Consider the following 23,445-nt stretch of genomic DNA (forward strand, 5'->3'; position numbering starts at 1 on the left):
AAACTCCCTTGGGTGTGGTAGACATTGGATTCCATTTTGACCGTGTTGGTCGTCATGCGCTTCCTAGAAGTGGCATGCGTTGCTGCAAGGCTCACCGCTTGTTTCGCACATGTGCCTCATAGTGCACACCCTCTCACTCTCACGCATGCCATTCCGGCGCCCCTGATTTCCCGGATTTGCACGTCTTTTCCCAAACTCCCTTGGGTGTGGTAGACATTGGATTCCATTTTGACCGTGTTGGTTGTCATGCGCTTCCTAGAAGTGGCATGCGTTGCTGCAAGGCTCACCGCTTGTTTCGCACATGTGCCTCATAGTGCACACCCTCTCACTCTCACGCATGCCATTCCGGCGCCCCTGATTTCCCGGATTTGCACGTCTTTTCCCAAAGTCCCTTGGGTCTGGTGAACCTGGGATTCCATTTTGGCCGCGTTGTCATGCGTTTCCTAGAAGTGGCATGCGTGCGTGCAAGGCTCACCACTTGTTTCGGACAGGTGCCTTACAATGCATGGGGCTTCACTCTCACGCATGCCACTCCGGTGCCCGTGATTTCCCGGAGTTGCGCGTCTATTCCCAAAGCCCCTTGACTCTGGTGAACCTGGGATTCCATTTTGGCCTCATTGTCATGCGTTTCCTAGAAGTGGCATGCGTGCGTGTAAGGCTCATCCCTTGTTTCGCACATGTGCCTCATAGTGCACAGCCTCTCACTGTCACGCATGCCACTCCGGCGCCCGTGATTTCCAGGAGTTGCGCGTCTATTCCCAAAGTCCCTTGGCTCTGGTAAACCTGGGATTCCATTTTGGCCGCGTTGTCATGCCTTTCCTAGAAGTGGCATGCGTGCGTGCGTGCAAGGCTAGCCCCTTGTTTCGCACATGTGCCTCATAGTGCACAGCCTCTAACTCTCACGCATGCCACTCCGGTACCCGTGATTTCCTGGAGTTGCGCGTCTATTCCCAAAGTCCCTTGGCTCTGGTGAACCTCGGACTCCATTTTGGCTGCGTTGTCATGCATTTCCTAGAAGTGGCATGCGTGCGTACAAGTCTCGTCCCTTGTTTCGCACATGTGCCTCATGGTGCACACCCTCTCACTCTCACGCATGCCACTCCGGTACCCGTGATTTCCTGGAGTTGCGCGTCTATTCCCAAAGTCCCTTGGCTCTGGTGAACCTCGGACTCCATTTTGGCTGCGTTGTCATGCATTTCCTAGAAGTGGCATGCGTGCGTACAAGTCTCGTCCCTTGTTTCGCACATGTGCCTCATGGTGCACACCCTCTCACTCTCACGCATGCCACTCCGGCGCCCCTGATTTCCCGGGGTGCGCGTCTAATTCCAAGTTCCTTGTCTCTGGTGAACCTAGGATTCCATTCTGGCCGCGTAAAAATGCGTTTCCTAGAAGTGGCATGCGTGCGTGCAAGGCTCACCCCTTGTTTCGCACAGGTGCCTTAGAGTGCATGTGGCTTCACTCTCACGCATGACACTCCGGCGCCCGTTATTTCCCGGAGTTGCGCGTCTATTCCCAAAGTCCATTCGCTCTGGTGAACCTGGGATTCTATTTTCGCCGCGTTGTAATGCGTTTCCTGGAAGTGGCATGCGTGAGTACAAGTCTCACCCCCCTTCTTTCGCGCATGTGCTTCAGAGTGCACAGCCTCTCACTCTCACGCATGCCATTCCGGCGCCCGTGATTTCCAGGAGTTGCGCGTCTATTCCCCAACTCCCCTGGGTCTTGTAAACCTGGGATTCTATTTTGGCCGCGTTTTCATGCGTTTCCTGAAAGTGGCATGCGTGAGTACAAGGCTCACCCCCCTTCTTTCGCGCATGTTCCTCATAGTGCACAGCCCCTCACTGTCACGCATGCCACTCCGGCGCCCGTGATTTCCCGGAGTTGCACGTCTATTCCCTAACTCCCCTGGGTCTTGTGAACCTGGGATTGTATTTTGGCCGCGTTGTCATGCGTTTCCTGGAAGTGCCATGCGTGAATACAAGGCTCACCCCCCTTCTATCGCACAGCCTCTCACTCTCACGCATGCCACTCCGGCGCCCGTGATTTCCCGGTTTTGCGCGTCTAGTCCCCAACTCCCCTGGGTCTGGTGAACCTGGGATTCCATTTCGGCCGCGTTGTCATGCGTTTCCTTGAAGTGGCATGCGTGAGTACAAGGCTCACCCCCCTTATTTCGCACATGTGCCTCATAGTGCACAGCCTCTCACTCTCGCGCATGCCACTCCGGCGCCCGTGATTTCCCGGAGTTGCGCGTCTATTTCCCAACTCCCCTGGGTCTTGTGAACCTGCGATCGTGTTTTGGCCACGTTGTCATGCGTTTCCTGGAGGTGGCATACTTGAGTACAAGGCTCACCCCCCTTCTTTCTTACAGCCTCTCATTCTAATGCATGCCACTCTGGCGCCCGTGATTTCCCGGAGTTGCGCGTCTATTCCCCACTTCCCCTGGGTCTTGTAAACCTGGGATTTCATTTTGGACGCGTTGCCATGCGTTTCCTGGAAGTGGCATGCGTGAGTACAAGGCTCACCCCTCTTCTTTCGCGCATGTGCCTCATAGTGCAGAGCCTCTCACTCTCGCGCATGGCACTCCGGCGCCCGTGATTTGCCGGAGTTGCCCGTCTATTCCCCAACTCCCCTGGGTCTTGTGAACCTGGGACTCCGTTTTGGCCGCGTTGTCATGCGCTTCCTGGAAGTGGCATGCGTGAGTACAAGGCTCACCCCCCTTCTTTCGCGCATGTGCCTCATAGTGCAGAGCCTCTCACTATCACGCATGGCACTCCGGCGCCCGTGATTTGCCGGAGTTGCCCGTCTATTCCCCAACTCCCCTGGGTCTAGTAAACCTGGGATTGTATTTTGGCCGCGTTGTCATGCGTTTCCTGGAGGTGGCATGCGTGAGTATAAGGCTCACCCCCCTTGTATCGAACAGCCTCTCACTCTCACGCATGCCACTCCGGCGCCCCTGATTTCCCGGAGTTGCGCGTCTATTCCCCATATCCCCTGGGTCTTGTGAACCTGCGATTGTATTTTGGCCGCGTTGTCATGCGCTTCCTGGAAGTGACATGCGTGAGTACAAGGCTCACCCCCCTTCTTTCGCACAGCCTCTCACTCTCACGCATGCCATTCCGGCGCCCGTGATTTCCCGGAGTTGCGCGTCTACTCCCCAACTCCCCTGTGTCTTGTGAACCTGGGATTGTATTTTGGCCGCGTTGTCATGCATTTCCTGGAAGTGCCATGCGTGAGGACAAGGCTCCCCCCCTTCTTCCGCACAGCCTCTCACTCTCACGCATGCCACTCCGGCGCCCGTGATTTCCCGGAATTGTGCGTCTAGTCCCCAACTCCCCTGGGTCTTGTGAACCTGGGACTCCGTTTTGGCCGCGTTGTCATGCGCTTCCTGGAAGTGGCATGCGTGAGTACAAGGCTCACCCCCCTTCTTTTGCGCATGTGACTCATAGTGCACAGCCTCTCACTCTCACGCATGCCACTCCGGCGCTCGTGATTTCCTGGAGTTCCGCGTCTATTCCCCAACTCCCCTGGGTCTAGTAAACCTGGGATTGTATTTTGGCCGCGTTGTCATGCGTTTCCTGGAAGTGGCATGCATAAGTACAAGGCTCAGCTCCCTTCTTTCGCACAGCCTCTCACTCTCACGGATGCCACTCCGGCGCTATTATAAATAACGCGATCATAAGTAACGAGAGTCCACTGACAGGTGAAAAATATCGTGATTCAGTCATTTTATTTGTTCGAAAAGACTTTTTCGATGAACCTTTTTCAAAAATTATGTGAAATGGATCCATTAATCGCGCTTTGCTTTCTTCCAAAAAAAGAAAAGTCCCCCCGTAAAATGATGAAAGTTTATGCAACTTTGACAACTTCGTACACCCCAGCGGATGGTCCTTTCATCTTTATGAAAATACAAATTTCTTGTTAGTTTGTTACGTTTAAGTCTTCATAGGGAAGCGCTAAATAGAGCCACTTTGTGTCTTTTTGGCAAAGGTAAAATAAAGGTCAACTTTTCAAGGCCCATAATAGGTCTCTGGCACTACATTTACAAATCATAATATGCATCATCTTCAATCTTTATCATTTGAGTTTAATTCCTTTATTTTTCTTTGTCGGCCCGCCATAAGAGGCGAGTGTGTCCCAGGTTGACAAATTGACAAAAATATTCAATGTGAACCGGTGAATGGCTGTCACACAAAAGGTCATCGTCAATCTTTCGCGCTAAGGTCACACAGTCACGCAACACTTACACTCCGCAACACTCGGTAGAGGAGCAAGTCTTTCTGGGATAGGTCAAGAGCTACATTCCCAGAGTTCACTGCCATTTCCTTCTGTCAGCCGGCAAAATGGCGGAATTACACGTGTATTTTATTTCAGCCTTGGTGTTATCGTTCTGCATACAAATTTTAGCAGGGTAAAATTGTGCTCTCTCTAGTCTCGATGATGTATATTTTTTATCAGTAGTTTTTTAAAATTATTTTTGTGTATCATCAGGCGGGATTTTTACACCATCTTGGGCGTCTCGAGAGACGCAAGCAAGAATCAAATAAAGCGGGCTTACCGAAAACTGGCGATGAAGTGGCATCCAGATAAAAACAAGGAGGACCCAAAGGCACAAGAAAGATTTCAGGATCTGAGTAATGCATACGAGGTTTGTTTTCATAACAATTCTATATCATACACCGGTAGCACATTCCTTGAATCTGCTTGTGATGATAAATAATTTAGCTTTCCTCAAGGTTGAAAAGCATCCCTGTTAGGTTACAGAAAATGTCGATTTTCCCGTTTTTGTGCACTACACCTTATGAAAATCTCAGAGAAACATTTAAAGATACTATATGATTTCAAGTACATCAGTGAGTTATTGTACTGTACGGATTCAATTTTGCTGCTTTTCACGAAGCTCATAATGATCGATTCCTTAGCTGAGCGTCATTCACTCGAGCAGTTCATTGCCTGACGCTGAGTGAATTTTCAAAAGTATTCAAATATCTGTTGAATTTAAAGCTCCAGAATCAATGAAAGTTTTGAGACAGCTTGATATAAACTCATTGTTCCTTGTTTCGCTTCAAAGAAGCTGTAAACACATTTTTTTTACGACCGATAACTCTACGACTTTAATCGATTCATTTTTGAGTTACGAATACTCAGCTGTAACCTCCTATACATTGAGAAGTAGAATTTTGAAGGGAAGGGATTTAAATTTATTTTCGTGTGATTTGTCAGTTTTAGAATGTACTTTTTTTTTGACAAAATCATGAGGAGTTTTGCATCTTATGCAAATTGGTCAAGGTGTCTCTTCCTGATTGGTTAGTTCATCTGGTTTGACACATTGGGTCAACAAAGTCCCCTTAAATGCATTTAAGTCACGCTACTGCATTATTACAATGCTTTTTTGATGATTTATTGCCTAAAAGTTCAAAGCTCACATTAAATAAAAAGTCAAAAAATATTTTCAAATAGTTCTCTCTTTCCATTTTTGACAGTTAGTTGTCAACATTAGGAAACAGGCAGTGTTAATGAGTAACTGCTTTCAAAGTAGTTATTTCTGAACCCTCTTACTCTCAAGATCTGATTGTTAATTCTCCCCTCTAGCAGCCACACGTTTCCTTCTTAGTTAGTCAAAGGAATTTGGTGTTTGATCAAGATAACAACTTCTACCTACCTATTAGGCGGAGAAGTTGCATGTTAATCAATTCTAGGAGTTAATACTATGTTAATTTCACCTTTTTTTCCCTAAAGCTTGTGTCACCAGAATATATAATTGATACTTTTTTCTTGTTTTTGTAATTATGTTTTTGTATTGTGTCATAAACCTGTGGAACACTTCACTTTGTGTTATAGGTCTTAGCTGATGATGAGAAAAGGAAAGTATATGATAGGCATGGGGAGGAAGGGCTGAAAAACATGCAGCAAGGAGGTGGTGATGGTTTTGATCCATTTTCAAGGTATGCTCTTTCAATTGATCCTTAAGTTAATGTGGTAAAGAAAGATCTTATTTTTTTTCTCATGAGCGTGGAACAAAATTAAGATTTGACTTCACCCAGACAAATGGAACCTCAGACTTTTGGATTTTATGCTCCAATGCTCTATCAATGAGCCACAGAGCAGCCAGGGTTTTTTTTTTTAATCCCTTACTCTCTATCTATTGTTAATTTTTATTAATGTGATATGAATTTTCCTTGTTGTTGTCATCTAACCCTTTGACTTATCCACTTTTAACTTATTATCAGTTTTGCCTCAATGTACATGTATGTAATTATTGAGAAAACAGATTTTGATAATAACCAAACTCATCTTGCAGCTACACTATAGCAAGCCTTCTCAACTTAACACCTGTCATGTTATGTTATTTGAGACATTGTTTCAACTTTTCAACTATCATTCATTATATATCTTAAAAGCTGATAGTTTCGAAAGAAACTGTTTGGGGCTGCATCGGTGGGAGTAACGAAATAATTTGTATATATTAACAAAGTTAAAATAGTAAATTGGCCACCGTAACAATTACAAAAGCTGACTTTTCGAGCGTTAGCTAACGCTCTAAACGTCAGCTTTTGTAATCGTTACGGTGGCCAATTTACTATTTCAACTTTGTTGATATATCCAAATTATATATCTTAGTTTGTTTTACTATCTAATTGTCTTACCAACATTTTTTTTTTCTGCGTTGCTATTTATTTCTCACATTTTTACCATGTTCTACATGTTAAGCATTTGTTTTTAGTATATTTATCATGAATAATGATACTTTACTAGAACCATGTTACCACATTATTGTATTCTTTTTTAGGAAGTATATTACATTAAGTAATTTTATTCTCGTTTTATTAATATATGTAGTATCTGTATGTTTTTAGTTAACTGTAGATGTAGAATTTTATATATTCGAATGTATTTAGTACGAGTCGCTGGCTCATTGTACATCTCAAATTGAAATGAATTAACCTACCTACCTTTGATTGCTTATAATTTGGCTCACTCATTTTTGTTTTTAGTTTCTTTGGAGGGTTTGGTTTTCATTTTGAAGGATCACAACGGGGGAATGAAAGAGAAGTTCCTCGCGGAAGTGATATTCACATGGACCTTCATGTCACACTGGAAGAACTTTACTCTGGCAACTTTGTAGAGGTTAGTAAAGAATTCTACACTGTTAGATACAATGAACGGTCCTCATAATTCATTCATATGTTACTTAGAACATATTTTTATGTAAACTTGGTGTTTACACTGGTTAGATTGTTGATAAAGGTATGACGGAGCTGTCATGAGTACAGTGGACAGTTACAAATCATTGAATCCCCGCCACAGAAAATGTTTAAGTTACTAGGTTGTAAGGAAGGCATTCAGGCAGTTGGTCAGTCTTTCAGTCAGTCAGTCAGTCTGTCAGTTCAGTAGTCCATCAGGCAGTCAGTCAATCAGTCAGTCAGTCAATCAGTCCATCAGGTAGTCAGTCAATCAGTCAGTCAGTCAGTTAGTCTATCAGGCAGGCGTGCAGTCAAGCAGTCAGTCAATCAGTCAGTCAGTCAATAATGAGTCCATCAGGCAGGCATGCAGTCAAGCAGTCAGTCAATTAGTCTGTCAGGCAGGCGTGCAGTCAAGCAGTCAGTCAATCAGTCAGTCAGTCAATAATGAGTCCATCAGGCAGGCATGCAGTCAGGCAGTCAGTCAATCAGTTATTCAGTCAGTCAATCAGTAAGTTAGGCAGTCCATCAGTCAGTCCATCAGGTAAGAAGGTGGCAGTCATTCAGTCAGGCAGTCTGTGAGTCAGTCTGTGAATCACTTAGTCAAAATCAGACAGTCAGGCAGTCAATCAGTCAGTCAAGTTGTCAGACAGTCAGTCTCAGGTAATTCTGTTAGTCAGACAGTCAGTCAGCCAGGAAGGTTTAAGTTTGACTCCCATTGAAGCTATTTTTTTTTTTCAGGCTTCTTTTCTTACAATTTCTTAAATTGGAGTCCACCAACGGTTTCATCTGCAGATTAGATGAAATTTGTTTCATTAGAAATTGTGGTCAGTCAGGCAATCAGTTCTAACACGGCAGTCAGTTTTCATATGGCTCATCAGTTTGTCAATCAGTCAGTCTGTTAGTGATTTGATTGATCAGTTGTTCATTGTCCTTAGGTTTTACGCATCAAACCAGTCACACAGACAGTTCCTGGTACGAGAAAGTGCAACTGTCGGCAAGAGATGAGAACAACACAGCTGGGTCCTGGAAGGTTTCAAATGTCACCAGTGGACATCTGTGATGAGTGTCCTGCTGTAACTTATGTTACTAAGGAAAAACTCTTAGAAGTTGAAGTGGAACCTGGGATGAGAGATGGACAAGAATATCCATTTGTTGCAGAGGGTGAGGACTGGAACAATTTTGATTTGATACTACTGATTGTGCTATGATTGTTTTTAACAAACCAACAAACCCAAACAATTTGAAATGTAAACATGTGCTTGTGAATGTGTGCAATTGAAGACGTTCTCTGCACATTTCAATGTTGCTGTTAAAATTGTTTTTCTAAACATACTTTAGGACAGCACTGAATGTAGGTGAGTTCACAGCAATCAAGCGAGTGTAATATGAACCAAGAATAAAAGTGAACCACAACATCCATTATAAATCACTACTTTTTTTCAGTTTAAAGTTTAGCTTTCTTTAAGTTATTTGATCCCTATTGTTTAGTTGCACCTTGAATCCCTAGAAGAGTCTTTTTCAAAGGAATGACCATAAGATATGTCACATTTGTCAATAGTTGTACTCTGTAAATTGTTTGTTAAATTATGCATCTCTTTGTTCATCAGGTGAGCCTCACATTGATGGTGATCCAGGTGATTTGAAGTTTATCATAAGAGAACAAAGGTACAATTTGACTAGAATTGATTTGAGTGTTCTGAAGCTGTGTGGTATTTCTTTGTTAAAGTCAAGGAGAATTTAATTTGGTATCAAAGGTTACCCAAGGGACTCTTCAAGTAATGGGAGTTGCCATGATGTGATAGATAAGTGTCCCCAAGCCTGTTTCAGGAAGTTCCCAGTAACTTTATGGGCCTGCAAAGCTGTTCTGTTTTCATTCAAAATTAGGCTTTCAAAAGGTTTGAAAATTATGCATTAAAACTATTAGCTAAAGAAACAAATGGAGCGGTAGCAGTGGCGGAACCTGCTTCTCTACTGTTTAGGTTAGATCTTGTTAAAATATGGCTTCTGGCCTATTAAGTTACTGGTACTTTCGAGAAATGGACCCCACGTCTGTGCATGAGAGGTCTTGGGCTTAAACACTGGGCAAGATGCTCTGCTCCTATAATGCTCACACCACCCCATTCTGGGGCATAAATGTTTGCTCACCAACTGTGTTGGAAATGTGACAAAAAAGAAGGAGGGAGGGTGGCTGGGTGGATACTGTTACTCCCAATGGACTAAAACTCCATCCAGAGAGGGTGGCACTAATCTTATTTACTTAACTCTTTTACCCCCAAGATCTGATTGTTAATTCTCCCCTCTGGCTTTCACACATTTTCTAGTAAATTAGTTTGGAGAATTTCATGTTAGATCAAGAAAACTTGAGTATTCTCAATACTTGTTTGCTGGATAATGTGTGGATATTACAGGGAGAAGTGACATGTTAATCACTTCTGGGAATTTAAGGGTTAATGCTGTGGCAGTTAGGATAAGATCCAGCAGTATTGGGTGTGCAGTTTGTAAGCAGACATCCTTCTTTTGTGGTATGCTCTGTAGCACTCTTAGGGAGTATATTGTATCAACAGGCATGATAAATTTCAAAGAAAAGGAGATGATCTTTACACAAATGTGACTGTTGCCTTAATTGATGCATTGAATGGATTTGAAATGGATATAGACCATCTCGATGGACACAAGGTTAGTTAATGGTTCACTCTCAAGATCTCTGTACTAACTTTCCTTACTGTTTGCCACACAACCCTTATAATATTAGTTCAGAGAATTCGGCAGTGGATCAAATAATAATCCCCTAACTGGTATTTTTCTTTTTCTTATCACTTGTCTGCTTGATATTTTGTCGACATTGTAAAGGGAAGTTCTGTCTTGGTGTAATGTTTCACAACCCTTGGACTGAAATCCTGGAAATCACTTTCAGTAAAACTCCAAGAAGTGGAGAGAGGGTTGCAATGAGTAGTTTGCCGTACTTGTTTTGCCTTCCATAGGCTGGGTAAATTGTGTGAAATGAAATTGTTGCAATAATGTAGCTAAAAGAAGAGGGAAAAATGAGTTGTAGGAACAAAGTGGTTCGTTTTTTATGAGTGGATTCATGGCAATTAAAGGGTTAAAAAGTTTCTGGAAGAGTTTTTTTCAAAGTTTTCTAATGCTATTCACCATATTTAATATTAACAATTAGTGGCTGACGGTGAAAATAATATTGTTGAATAATCCCTAAGATGAGGTCGTGGGGGTTATTCAACAATATTCAGAGCCTGAGGCAAATAATTATTTTAGTATAATTGCTCTTTAGCTTTCAAATTACATTTTAAATTATGTAATTGAAGAAGGCATTGTGTATTTTTTGTTGTAATTTTGCTGATTACTTGTGCCAAGATAAGCAAGCAGTTTTAAAAGGTTTCTTAAAGTCAATCAGCAAGAACTTTATATATTTTTTTTAAAAAGTGCTCTGCCAAACTCATTAGCATCTTTGGAGCTCTTTGCAATTGATTTTTCTACTATCCCCTTTATTGCTTCCTCAGAATCATGGACAAAAGGCAGGGCAGCCAATTTAAAATTTACCCATCCTGCTATAATCACCTCTCATTAGGTGACTATAGCAAGATATGATGTAATCCTGAACCAATTGGATCATGCACATCTCTATAGTCACCAGAACAATGATCCTAAAATAATCATTCTGATTAATTTGAAGTTAGTTTCAAGTGCTGCTAGTAAACATCTCTGATTTTCAGTTTGATTTTCAGCACTTTACATCCCACCCATATTTTGCTACTTAGAACCAATCAGATTGCAAGGATCACAGCAGATTTCAAAATAGATTTTTTAAACACCAAAAACTCTCAAAGCGTAAGAATTGCATTGCAGAGAGGAGGGAGAATAGGAATGGAAGGTTGATGAGTTTTTTTATCCCTAAGGTGCACATTGTGCGGGAGAAAATCACATGGCCAGGAGCACGCATAAAAAAGAAAGAAGAGGGCATGCCTAACTATGAAAACAACCATTTGAAAGGAGATCTTTATATAACGTTTGATGTTGAATTTCCAAGAGGTGGCATGTCAGAAAGTGAAAAAGAAGGTAGGCTGATAGTTTTGAAAGAAACTGTTTGGGGCTGCGTTGGTGGGAGTAACGAAATAATTTGGATATATCAACAAAGTTGAAATGGTAAATTGGCCACCGTAATGACTACAAAAGCTGACATTTCGTCGGAGTGAATAGAGGAATTGTGGGTTGTGTGTGCTTTTAAAGGCACAAAATGGAGCTACATTATTGGTGGGAACATGGCAATGAGAAAAAGATGAATAAATTAGTGGAATGAAAAGCGTTTGTTGATCCCTGTGGGATTTAGACTGCCGGTTTGAAAGATGAGCTTTTGTGCAAGATTTTTGTGGCTTTCCTTGCCACCTAAGTGCAAGGAAAGAGCGCAGATTGCCATATGTTCTGGGTAGGTTCTATTTCTCCCATCAGAATTGTTCAACCAAGATACTAAATAAAAGAAATGTTTGAGTTTTAATTTTGTTTGTGTTTGAAATGCCAACTTTCTCCTAAGGGGAATTGAAAAAAGTGTTTGCAAGTAGAGCTCTCTGCTAACAGGAATGTCTGTTAGCCAAGATTGGACTGTATACATTGGTAATTAAAATGAGAGTCAGATAAAAATAGTTTTAAACAATTTTGGTTGGTCTTTTCTTTTGCTCCTGGAATGTACCCTACTTATAAGGAAAGAAAAGTACAATTCAAACTAGATTGGAATCATGTATATCTGAAATTATGTTCAACTGTAGCATTGGAGAAGTACATGTTTGATAGGTGCCAAATTGTGTCAGTTCCTCTATCAAATAATTCTTTCAATCTTGTGTAAAAGTGCTGAAATGATTTTGAAGTATGCAAAGACAGGCTTGTTTGTTTTGCTCTGAGTACCACTCTTAAATGATAATGTGGCCAAAATGAAAAAAATACATTTTTATGTTAGACATGTGTACTAATTATAAATAAGTAAATAACTGATTAATAATCTGTCTTTGTTTTCAGCTTTAAAGAACATCTTGAAGCAACAGTCTCTACAGAAAGTTTACAATGGACTCTAATGGCTTGTCTATAAATAATAAGATATAGGTAGTGTAATATTGTATTTTTCAAACTTTGCCTCTTTACAAAAGGCTTTGAAAGTATCACATAAGGATGAAATTTTTCTTGAGATTTGCACTTTTTCACTGAAATAACTTGCATTGATGAGACGTAAAAGAGTGCGGTTATTTAAACCTTCGCTGTGTAAAGTTTTCTAGTCAAGCATGGATGGATGATGTTTGGGACATCTCTCTGCCATTTGCAGAAAGCAGCAGGAAAGAAGAATGAAAGTTACTACGAACTCCTTATTCCTAATTAGTGGTTCCTCTTTTTTTTTTTTATTTAGTTAAAAGATTGGTCTGTTATCAAGGTAACATCCCCCAATTTTGCTGAACAGATCAATCTGGTGTTCTTTTTGCCTTATTTTTGGGTTATGCATTGAAATTAGTGTCAGGGAAGCACTTTATGCGAGTTATTGGGTAAACTGGGGCCACTGCTATGTGGGTTGAGTTTGTTGTTAGTTGTCTTCCTTGCTCCGAGGATTTCTCACAGGTTCCTCCAGTTTCCTCCCTCCACAAAACCAACATTCCAAATTCCAACTCATGGTGGAAACAATGGAATGTCCACTGCTAAATTCCATTGTTATTATTATTGTACAAATTTTACTAAACCCGGGATTACACAGTCATGAAAATTTTGATGTGGAGGAATTGTTGACTTTGACCTTCTAACCCTCCCAAAGATATGAATTTCTTTCCAAATCGTAAATAATCCACATAAACATTGATTTGTAGTTCCATGTCTTCAATACACACTTTTTAAGTCTGCGAGTCCTTCTTCTATGAAGTTGAACACAGTTAAGGGTATTCCATGATTGCCACAGGTCAAGAAAAAGTCCAGGAAAAAATAAACTTCTTTAAGATCTGGGAAAAGTCAGGGAATTTCACTTGAAAGCAAATCCAGGGCTTGGCACTAACTTTTCAACTTACTGGACTAGCCAAGTGGCTGGTCACAATGTAGATTTTAGGACAATTTCAGTTTGTTTACTAGCCAAACTGGCTGGTGGAAATTGAAAACCACAATCCTAAACTAAATTTCTACTAGTCTGTGGTTAGTTGGTTACTGTTAGTGTCGAGCTCTGATATCAGTACTTTCACCTTGTCACCTTAATGAACAATCAATTTATGTACCCTGTATGTGACTTGCTGCAAGCATGAGTTTTACAAGTGCAAAGGATGGCTGTGGTTAGAGGACACTATCAGAATTCATTTGTGAAATTGCCAGCAAGGGAAATTGTACATTTTTTGAGGAAAGTCAGGGAATTTTAAAATCCAATGACTGGCAACTAGGTATTACTTCCCAAACATGGAGAAGAACTGAATTGTATTGTTACAATTGGTGTAAATAAAGTTTTGTGTTGAAAAGTGTCAAATATTTTTTTGGTTTTATGCTGTTGTTGTTTCTCCACGTTAACCCTTTACATGCTAACATCAGAATGCATATTCTCCATACTGTTCTCTATTCATTTCTTGAGGTGCTGAAAAAGGAGAATTTACAGCACAATCAAGAGCTTCTTCAGTTCCTGATTATTTCCTTTATTCTCTCGACTAATTTGTGATTCCAAGCTGATATTGTAAACAGAAATTAGATGCAAGTCACTTCTAGGGATCAAAAGTTTATCTGGAAAATTGCTTATGTCAACTGATTAATAAAGAGGGGTCAGTATCAATGAAACTCATCTTTTATTAGACACAAATTACAATGCCTTCTTCTTTAAAAAAACAAATACAAGTCCTAAAAGTTCACTCTTATAATCTCAAGAATGCAACACACTGAGCTGACTGGGGTCTGTTTTTTAAAAGTCATGGTAACTTTGCATGCCCAAAGCCATGTTTGAAAATCTAAATCTAAAGGATAGGAAAGCAGGTTCTGGCACCAAGACTGGTCCTTTTTGTTTCTTTAGCTGATAGTTTTATTTGCATCATTTTCAAAACTTTTGAAACCCCCATCTTGAATGAAAACAGAACCGCTTTACGGGCTCATTAAGATACCGGGACATTCAAGAAACAGGCTCTGGTTCTAGAACCCAGGCCTCTTGACCTGGGGTCCAGTGCACTGACCATTAGGCCAAATGCCTCCCATCATACAATTTATGATTGAATTGAATTATTGAAACACCATCCTTACAATTCCCTCTTTGTAAAACAGCCAACATTAATATACAGAAAATGCTCCCTAAATTTTGTTTGAATAGGTTACAATAACTCATATTTAGTTAAGAACAGGAAAAAGTTAAGCATCTGAATCACAGCTGTTCCTACCAGAGTCAAAATTGCCAACTAAACACAGGGGTAAGAACTGAGAATTTTCCCTTCTTTTGAGACTCAAGAGCTTGAAATTAACAAATTATGTTCAAAGCAATTTGTTGTTTATTTGACATGGTGATTTACTAAATGGAGTTTTGAGTTTCACTGGCTCACAGCTCTTTCACTGGTGGAAAAGCTTGAGGATATTTACAAGAGGGAACATTACAAGAGCACCGATACACGACCCTGTCTGTATACAAATGCCACACCAAAATAATGCCTGTTTACCACGGTCACGCATGATTGTCGAGATGGTCAACTTAGTATAGCTAATCAGAATGCCACTGATAATGCTGACAGCAATCTGCAAACAGAAGGAAATGACTTAGAAGTTCAATTAAACAATAACTCAGAGCAAGATCATTCCTTTTCGAGGTTTAAGCAACAACTACAAGTGGAGGTAGCACATCAAAGCTTGGATAGTGGACTTTCTGTCCTGTCGCCGACAGCGTGTTAAACTTAGTCAGGACTGTTACTCGGAGTGGGGGGCCATCCCATCAGGGGTCCCACAGGGCACAAAACTTGGCCCCTGGTTATTTACTATTATGATAAACGACCTCATCATCCCGGGTACAGACATGTGGAAATATGTCGATGACTCCACTATTTCTGAAACAGTCATGAAGTCTGAGGTCAGCAAAGTCCAACAAGCGGTTGACGAACTCGCGACGCAAGCTTCTGCTGACAAGTTCCAATTAAATGAAACCAAGTGCAAGGAACTGCGCATAACATTCAGTCACTCTAGAAAGAACTTTGATCCAATTAAGGTTAATGATCAGGACTTAGAGTGTGTAGAGCAAGCAAAGATCTTAGGTTTGCAGATATCTTGCGATCTCACGTGGAATAATCACGTATCCGAAGTTGTAAAGAAAGTAAACAAGCGCCTGTATTTTTTGCGTCAGCTTAAGCGTGCACAGGTCAAGTCGGAGGAACTTTTGCTCTTCTATTTGACTTGTATTAGGCCTGTCACTGAATATGCATGCCCTGTTTATCATCATAGCCTCCCGCAATACCTTTCAGTAGATCTTGAGAGATGTCAAAGGCGAGCTTTACGTATTATCTATCCAGATTGTTCGTACAATGAGGCGCTTCTTTTGACTGGTCTAGTTCCCTTACACAACCGCCGCGAGTTCTTATGTGATAAGCTTTTTAATTCCATCCTGTCTAATCCCTCGCACAAGCTCTATAGCTTACTACCTCCCAAGAATGAGTGCGAAGTCAATTTAAGGAGTCAGCACTCTTTTACTACACGGCGCCTCCACACCATTCGTACTCGAAATAGTTTTATCCATCACTATGTCCATAAAGCAATGATGTAATATTGTTTTTCTCTTAATTATATATTTTTGTCTTTTTAATTAGTTCTTCTTAGCCATGTATTTTTTGTAGTATATATTTTATTGTAAATCAAACGTAATTCAGCCTGTGGCTGCAAGGTTTTTGATAATAAACTATCTATCTATCTATCTATCGAAATCAAAAGATTCAAGGTTTGATTCCTCATGGTGACACACAACTTTCTTGTCCATCACCCATGACACGATGAAAACCATCTCTTAATTACATTCTAGTGCTAAAAATTTGCCATCTTTCTATTTCACTTTACTCTTATGTCACTTGTGACATTGCTTAGTTTATATAGTACACAGAACTTTCAGAGAATTCATCTTTCTAACACCTCAACTCCTAAGATCAGATTGTTAACTCTCCCCTCTGACACAAGAATTGCTGTTAGATCTAGAAAACAACTTCTACCTTATAAGTTTGAGTATTCTCATTACCCATTTGCTGGATCATGTATGGATGTTATGGGGAGAAGTTACATATTAATCACCTCTAAGAGTTATACGGTTGACCACTCAACATGTACGATCAAGTGAACATTATTTTCACAAACTTACCACTACAAAGCTCCCAATGTTTTTTCCGTGCATAGGTGGTGTTGGACTCATGGATGCAAGGATGATGATGTAGGTGCTGAAAACTGTGTACACGCTTGCTAGCACTGCAACTAGTTTGGCAGATGTTGACGGAAACCATAAGGCGACAAAACAAGTCAATGCACTTGCTATATTTGATAGTGTGGCCACTATGGAGAGATGAGATGTGCACTGTCAAAATAATAACTCATTCACAGCTTTTTTTTACAAACCCTTTAATTCCCAGAAGTGATAAACATGTAACTTGATTCTCCCATAACATCCAAACAATATCAAGCAAACACTTAATGAGAACAACAACAAGTTTATTTGTTAAGGCAGGTTACTAAAATAGGCAAGACCATAAGTTCTGATGTGGACCTGCACACTAAATTAACATTATAAGCACAATTGCACAATTTAACATCTATGAATATAAAAATACAAGGATGCAAGGTGTGTAAATATTAAAGCTATTACTATAAACCCATCTGAAAATACAAATATAAAAGTTGTTATCACGTAAGCTATGATGTATACTTAAAAATAGAAAAAATCATCTTTATTTTTAATCATATATGACTCTTTGGTATATGATATTTTCATCAAAATGTCATTATTTTTATTCAATTCTTTCAGAAAACTCAGAATAGAGGGAGCTTCCTTAATGCAATCTGGAAGAGAATTCCAAGCTATAGCTGCCCTATGCTTAAAAGATAGTCTTCCCATTTCCGTTTTTGGTTTAGTGATATTTATAATTAAAATCTTTCTTCAATTGTATCTGTGTTCCTGCTTCGAAACTAAGTTATTAAGGTAGTCATTAGAGAGACCATAATATGATTTATAAGTTATGGATAGTACCCTTTTCATGTAAAAATATGAAATAGGAGACCATCCCCTAAGCTTACACATGTCGTCCATATTGATGTCCCTAGGCAGATTATGGATTAACCTTGCAGTTCGCAGGTGAACATGCTCCATTTTTTCCATCAAGACCAGTGAGCATGAGCCCCATACAGCAATCCCATAAAAGACAGATGGAATAGTCTTGAAATAAATAGACTCTAGAATAGACTTAGGTAGGAACTTTATACGTTTTAATATAGCGAGTTTCTTGTTAAACGTTTTACAGACAGCCATGATATGCTCTTTCCATGATAAGTTTTGATCGATGGTAAGACCAAGACATTGAGATGACGACTTAAACTTGATGACACTCTGGCCATATTTCAATAGTGGCAAGGGACCAATAAAATCATGTTTCGACAACAATAAAGCCTCAGATACGTATGATGCACGATCCTCGCAGTAGATAGCGCTATTTAAGCAATAGCGAAAATCAGACCTGAAAAAAGTCAGGCCTGTACGGGACTCGAACCACTGACCTCTGCGATACTAGTGCAGCGCTCTACCAATTGAGCTAACAAGCCAACTGGGAGCAGGCCGTTAAGTTGATTCGTAATAAACCCGTGAAAGGAATAAATCAGATACAATGAAATATATGAAGTTCATAAATTTTGAACTGCGGTATTAGATACGTATGATGCACGATCGTGCATCATACGTATCTAATACCGCAGATCAAAATTTATGAACTTCATATATTTCATTGTATCTGAATAAAGCCTCAGATTTTGTCTCATGGGCAGTCACCTGTTTGAGTCCCACCAGGAAAAGACTTGATCCAGAATCAACTGTAAAACCACTATAATACCATCTATATCCTTACCAATAGTGAAGATAGTGGTATCGTTGACGAACATAAATAGGTCTCCATCAGTGAAAGCCTCCGGAAAGTCATTTGCATAAATTGAAAATAGTCTTGGACCCAATATAGATCCTTGTGGAACACCATATTTTATCAATCTGGGTCTAGACTTTACACCAGACAACTGGACAAATTGGCGACACTCACAAAAGTAGCTGGTAAACCAAGACAGAAAGTCTCCTGAGACACTCATTGCTTTAAGTTTTTGCTGAAGAATTAAGTGATTCACAGAATCAAACGCTTTTCTGAAGTCAATTAAGAGGACCTCAACCTTCCATCCCGTGTCTAGGGCTTCCTTCCAGGTTTCAGTGAGGTAAAGCAAAAGGCCTTCAGTAGAATAGTTTATACGGAAGCCCCACTGGTTATGACTTAACAGGCCTTGAGATTCAATGTGATGGTCCAGAGAGCTGCTGACCACATCTTCCAAGATCTTTCCTGGTACGCTGAGGAGAGAGATTGGTCTGTAGTTATTCACATCAGTTGATCTGCCTTTTTTAAAAATAAGATTGACACAAGACAGTTTCCAGTTCGAAGGGTAAGTAGCATCATTTGATACTCTTCCTGAAAACTGGCAGCAGACTATGAACAACTGAGTCACCAAGCAAAGCAAGGTCTTTGGACAATACCAGATCTGGGCCAGAAGCTTCCTTTGGGTTTGCAGCCTTGATCACCTTTCACTTAATAGAACTAGATGATGGGGTTACACGACTGATATGGGTTTGTAGGAGTGAACAATCCAATGGTTCCAGGTTTTTCGTAAAATTTTCACTAATATTGACAAAGAAGTCACTGAAGTGTTCGACTTTCCTGAAATTATCAGTATCAATTATCGATTATTGGGCCTATAGACTTAACCTTAGTTTTCCCGAGCACTTGATTAGTCAATTTCCAAAATTCTTTGGGATTTTTGGACTCCTTGAACGTCTTGTTCCAGTAAGTAGCTTCTACACTTTTTAGAAGTTTCTTTACTGTATTCCTCTTGCTTTTGTATTGTATCCATTTGTCTTGATCTCCTGTAGACTTAGCTTCTTTCAACAGTCTATATCTTTGGTTCATTTGCTTCCTAATTGAAGAATTGATCCCTGGCAGGGATTTATCTTTCACTTTGACCTCTCTAGATGGTAGGTGCTCATTCAAAACATTTTTATATAAATATTCCCAGGTCTACAAGCTGTCGTCAATATCATCAAAGATGCTAGCCACATGCCAGGGTGCCTGATCAAAGTCGCGCTTCAGCCTATTAATATCCACTGACGTCTACTTCGTCATTGAAATAACTTTTGGTTTGGCATTTTTCTGTGCAAGTTTTAGAACAACAAAGACCACATGATGGTCGGAGATACCAAGGTCAACAGAAGAAGACTTTATCACTTTGGATGAGTGACTGGTAATGATGAGATCGATTTAAGACTCTGAATGGTCTGAGAGTACTCAAACTTATCAGTAGAAGTCGTTATCTTGATCTAAGACTAATTCTCATTAATAATTTGCAAGGGAAAGTGTAACACCTGGAGAGGACAATTAACAATCAAATCTGATCTGATCTGAAAGGTTGATTACTGTAAAAGCCCGCAGATAAGCCGCACATTTTTCAAAAAATCATTGCTAGAAATTGGGGGGGGGGGGCAGCTTATCTGCGGGAACATTTGAAAAGAGTGTCATGAAGGTCCATTTTTCCATCTGATCTAATGCCTGGTTACTAAGCTTTGAATGTTCTGTTCATATTCTTGTTGTAATGCAAAAATCTATGGAAGAACTGTGTTGAATGAAGAAATTCCTGTCAACAAATACCGTAAAAAGATCAATCATATGTCAAGTTGGTAGAAACGATGTTCATTATATTAAAGAGTTAAAATTGTGGGTAACACTTTGAAGTATTTTCCGTTGCAACCTTGATGATGAGTTTAAGTTCAATGAACAGTGGATGAAGAAGACTTCTCAAGACTCGACTTTGGATTTCTTTTGATTTTCATCGAAAAACTTTTTTCCAAAATTTGAGCTGCTAAATTGAGGGTGCGGCTTGTCTGCGGGCTATTACAGTAACTATAATTTGTCTGTTGTAACTCCCAAGATCTGATTGTTAATTCTCTCCTCTAGCTTCTACACATGTTACTTGTATATTAGTCATAAGAATTTGGTGTTAGATCAATATGACAACTTCTACCTGATAAGTTTGAGTATTCTCATTTCAACAACAACGACAATTAATCACTTATAGAGCGCTATTTACAATGACAGATCAACAGCGCTTTACAATCAATCCTAACCTGCCCATCCTACCCTAGGGGAGGACATCCATCACACAGTTATCTCATGCGTGGGAAATTAACGTCTCCTACCCCTAACCCTGTAGGAGACAGGACCTCCATTTATTCGTCCCTATCCAAGAAGACTAGAATATCTAACCATTTCTTGATGTTATAGAAAGGTAGCATATTCTTCTCAATTATTTTAAGACCTTGAGTGTTGGTCCGGCCAGGGCTCGAACCCTCGACCTCCCACACAACAGTCCAGCGCTCTATCCATTGAGCTAACCGGGAGGCGGTTAGCTCAATGGATAGAGCGCTGGACTGATTTCTAGATAATGTATGGCAGGGGCATAGCCAGGATTTTTTAAAGGGGGGAGGGGGTCACAGAGGCTACTCACCAGATTGTCATGTCGACCTTCACGCCATGCATGTTTTACTCAATGTTACAGTTTTGGGATGAGCAGTAAGAGTATAGTGGACAGGTCAAGATATTGTCATGGCATTTTCACCACCTGAATATTGTGGGTTGTTTGCTCAAAAGAAGGCCTACCAAGGGGGGGGGGGGGGGTCATGGGCACCCCAGGACCCCCCTGGCTATGCCCTTGTATGGATATTAAAGGGAGGAGTTACATGTCTATCACAACCATCCTTTTATAAGGATAATGCTCTGATCCAACAACAAAATCTCACAACTACTTTGGTAAAAAATGTATGGCAGAAAAAATAAGGAGAATGATTATGAGATTTTAAGTGTGAAAAGGGTTCACTGTTCATTATTTACCTAGATGATATGTTATATCACCGTATGGCACACTCGCGTATGCCTGTATCGAAGGTAGCACGCCATTGGAGAGGCAGTTTATCCAAGTTTGAATACAGAGCAGAAGTAATATATCAAATTCACACCAGGAGAATGTACCACTGTTGACTGACTGATCATTCAAATAAGAATCTTGGGGAGAACTATCACATGTTGATGTAGACTGATATAAGCTTCTTGTAGTATCATCAAAAAGTGGCTGTGTGGAACTGTTGCTGTTTCTTGGTATTTTTGCTAGATTTGGTATGACATGTTGTCTTTTAGCCACTGGTAAATAATTCAGAGCCAAAAAGGCCATCCCACATACAAACATGATTGCGAACAAAAAGAAGAAAAATCCCTCTGGCGGAAATCTTAATTGGCTTATTAAATGGTTCTTGTTATTGGTAATGTTTTTGCTGCTGTTTGTACCTCCATTTTGAATGCCTTGAGCCAAAGCTACAAATGAAGGTAGCAAACCACTGGAGGTTTCACCAACAAACAGGGCACTCATGTAGGTGGATGGGAAAGTAGCCATGAACGTGAGAAATACCAAAGAAGAAGTACAATCGACTAAGGCCAGCAAGAAGGACAAGGTAAAAAGAACTGTGCTGTGTTGTTCACCGCCAATAGTGCTTGTTTCGCTCCAGTAAAGTGCTAGTAACGTGCAAGCTAAACACCCAATCGTCACAATTAAAAGAATCGTCGATTTTTCGTGAACGATGCGAGGGGCGAAGCGGTTCCCCAGTGTGTAAATAACGGGGCCAATGTTCGCCAATTGAATGATAACTGCAAGATAAGAAGGAAGGCTCCACTGTTCTGGGGCATGTTTCACAAGTACAGGCAATTCAACCCACAAACCATTGACAGCAACCCAAGAACCCAAACCAAATAGACAGATTAGAACGTAAGTGGTCCACGAAATGTTCTTTCTCAAGCAAAATGAGTTCCACACAGAGGTTCGCATGTACACTTGCCCCTCTGCCATTTCGCAACTAAAATCTTTCTTTAAAGAGTTACATAACTAGTTGCATAATTAGTAGTGTATGATATGCTCCTCGTGAAGATGGTCACATGATTAATTCGATGCCTCTTTTTTTTATCTTGCTTGATGACAAGTAAGCGGTTTCTATTAAAAGTTCTTAATTTGTTGTAGTAGATTGCATGAAATACCATTGGGAGAGAGACTGGTTACGACTGACAATGCACGATACGCACAATGTACGGAATGCGAGGATTTGTTTAAGAATGAATGGTCTTGTTCTGAAATGAAAAATGTGAACTACTTGTTAATGAAAACAAGCTAATCTCATCTTTGTGTTTTTTCTACGACACTTTAAAATTTTTATAAGGGCTGATTTACTGTCCTTTAACTCGTACCCAGTTCCCTTGAGCTGTAATTACCCTCTTCGTTTGCGTCATTCATTGCGACCCTTTGGTCTGGCAGATAGTAATTTTTTTGGTGTAATCGGATGATATGTCGAGAAAAATAAAATAAAGTTGGTTAATAGATAACCACGAATTGAAAACTACGAGACAACTTTTGATAGTACTTGTACCCAATATGCGGTTACCTCACGTGACCAATATAAGAGGCTACTTTGAGAGTAGTAGTCTGAAGCGACGAGAAGAGGAAAAGAGTAAAATGCAAACTTGTGCAGCCGTAATTGAGGGCAAACAACTGCAAGCAAGTATAATTTTGAGAAAGATACGGTTCAGGGCAAAAGAGGCAAAAGAGGACTTGTTTCAGGGGTCAGAAGTCTTACAAACAAAACTGACATTTACCAATCTTTAACGATCCTCAAACAAAGAAATATCAGTGTATCTGTAATTTTTTTGTCACTGTCAATGTGCAGGTTTTTAAGAGAGCTTGACTGCGAGAATGCACATTTGGTGGCTACGATCATAGCTTTTTTCCTTTCTTTATCCAGAAAAGCAACGCGACAACGGACTGAGGTTAGTTCTAAAGAGAGAGAAAGGAGTTTCCTCCTATTGCACAGCGTTCCTTTCAACCGCTGGGAAAATGGAATTCTCGATTGATGGGTAAATGTATGAGAAGATAAAGAAGACAGTGATTCAAAGAACGACAAAACCAAAACATTTAATGA

At 40.4% G+C, this 23,445-nt stretch overlaps 2 protein-coding genes across 2 annotated transcripts; one reads left to right on the forward strand and one right to left on the reverse strand.

Moving 5' to 3' along the window:
* The first annotated feature begins 4,294 nt into the window (after positions 1 to 4,294).
* LOC111325621 (dnaJ homolog subfamily B member 11) lies at positions 4,295 to 12,398 on the forward strand. Its single transcript, XM_022929455.2, has 9 exons — positions 4,295 to 4,405; positions 4,486 to 4,642; positions 5,836 to 5,939; positions 6,990 to 7,122; positions 8,114 to 8,339; positions 8,786 to 8,843; positions 9,743 to 9,854; positions 11,090 to 11,249; positions 12,201 to 12,398. The coding sequence occupies exons 1-9, from the start codon at positions 4,338 to 4,340 to the stop codon at positions 12,254 to 12,256; spliced, it is 1,074 nt and encodes a 357-aa protein (XP_022785190.1). The 5' UTR covers positions 4,295 to 4,337; the 3' UTR covers positions 12,257 to 12,398.
* Positions 12,399 to 14,642: 2,244 nt separating this feature from the next.
* On the reverse strand, positions 14,643 to 22,423 carry LOC111325614 (solute carrier family 52, riboflavin transporter, member 3-B). Its single transcript, XM_022929447.2, has 3 exons — positions 21,320 to 22,423; positions 16,504 to 16,691; positions 14,643 to 14,906 (listed from the first exon to the last, which is right to left on the reverse strand). The coding sequence occupies exons 1-3, from the start codon at positions 22,323 to 22,325 to the stop codon at positions 14,724 to 14,726; spliced, it is 1,377 nt and encodes a 458-aa protein (XP_022785182.2). The 5' UTR covers positions 22,326 to 22,423; the 3' UTR covers positions 14,643 to 14,723.
* Positions 22,424 to 23,445: the final 1,022 nt, after the last annotated feature.

Source organism: Stylophora pistillata, chromosome 14 (assembly GCF_964205215.1).
Source record: "Stylophora pistillata chromosome 14, jaStyPist1.2, whole genome shotgun sequence".
Classification (NCBI taxonomy): Eukaryota; Metazoa; Cnidaria; class Anthozoa; order Scleractinia; family Pocilloporidae; genus Stylophora; species Stylophora pistillata.

Coding starts and splice junctions, on each gene's coding strand:
- LOC111325621 (XM_022929455.2), top strand. CDS start 4,338: ATGGCGGAATTACACGTGTATTTTATTTCAGCCTTGGTGTTATCGTTC. Junction 8,340..8,785: donor ATATCCATTTGTTGCAGAGG/GTGAGGACTGGA, acceptor TTTGTTCATCAG/GTGAGCCTCACATTGATGGT. Junction 8,844..9,742: donor TTTATCATAAGAGAACAAAG/GTACAATTTGAC, acceptor TTGTATCAACAG/GCATGATAAATTTCAAAGAA.
- LOC111325614 (XM_022929447.2), bottom strand. CDS start 22,325: ATGGCAGAGGGGCAAGTGTACATGCGAACCTCTGTGTGGAACTCATTT. Junction 16,692..21,319: donor TGATATAACATATCATCTAG/GTAAATAATGAA, acceptor ATCTCTCCATAG/TGGCCACACTATCAAATATA. Junction 14,907..16,503: donor ACATTGGGAGCTTTGTAGTG/GTAAGTTTGTGA, acceptor TTCTGTTTGCAG/ATTGCTGTCAGCATTATCAG.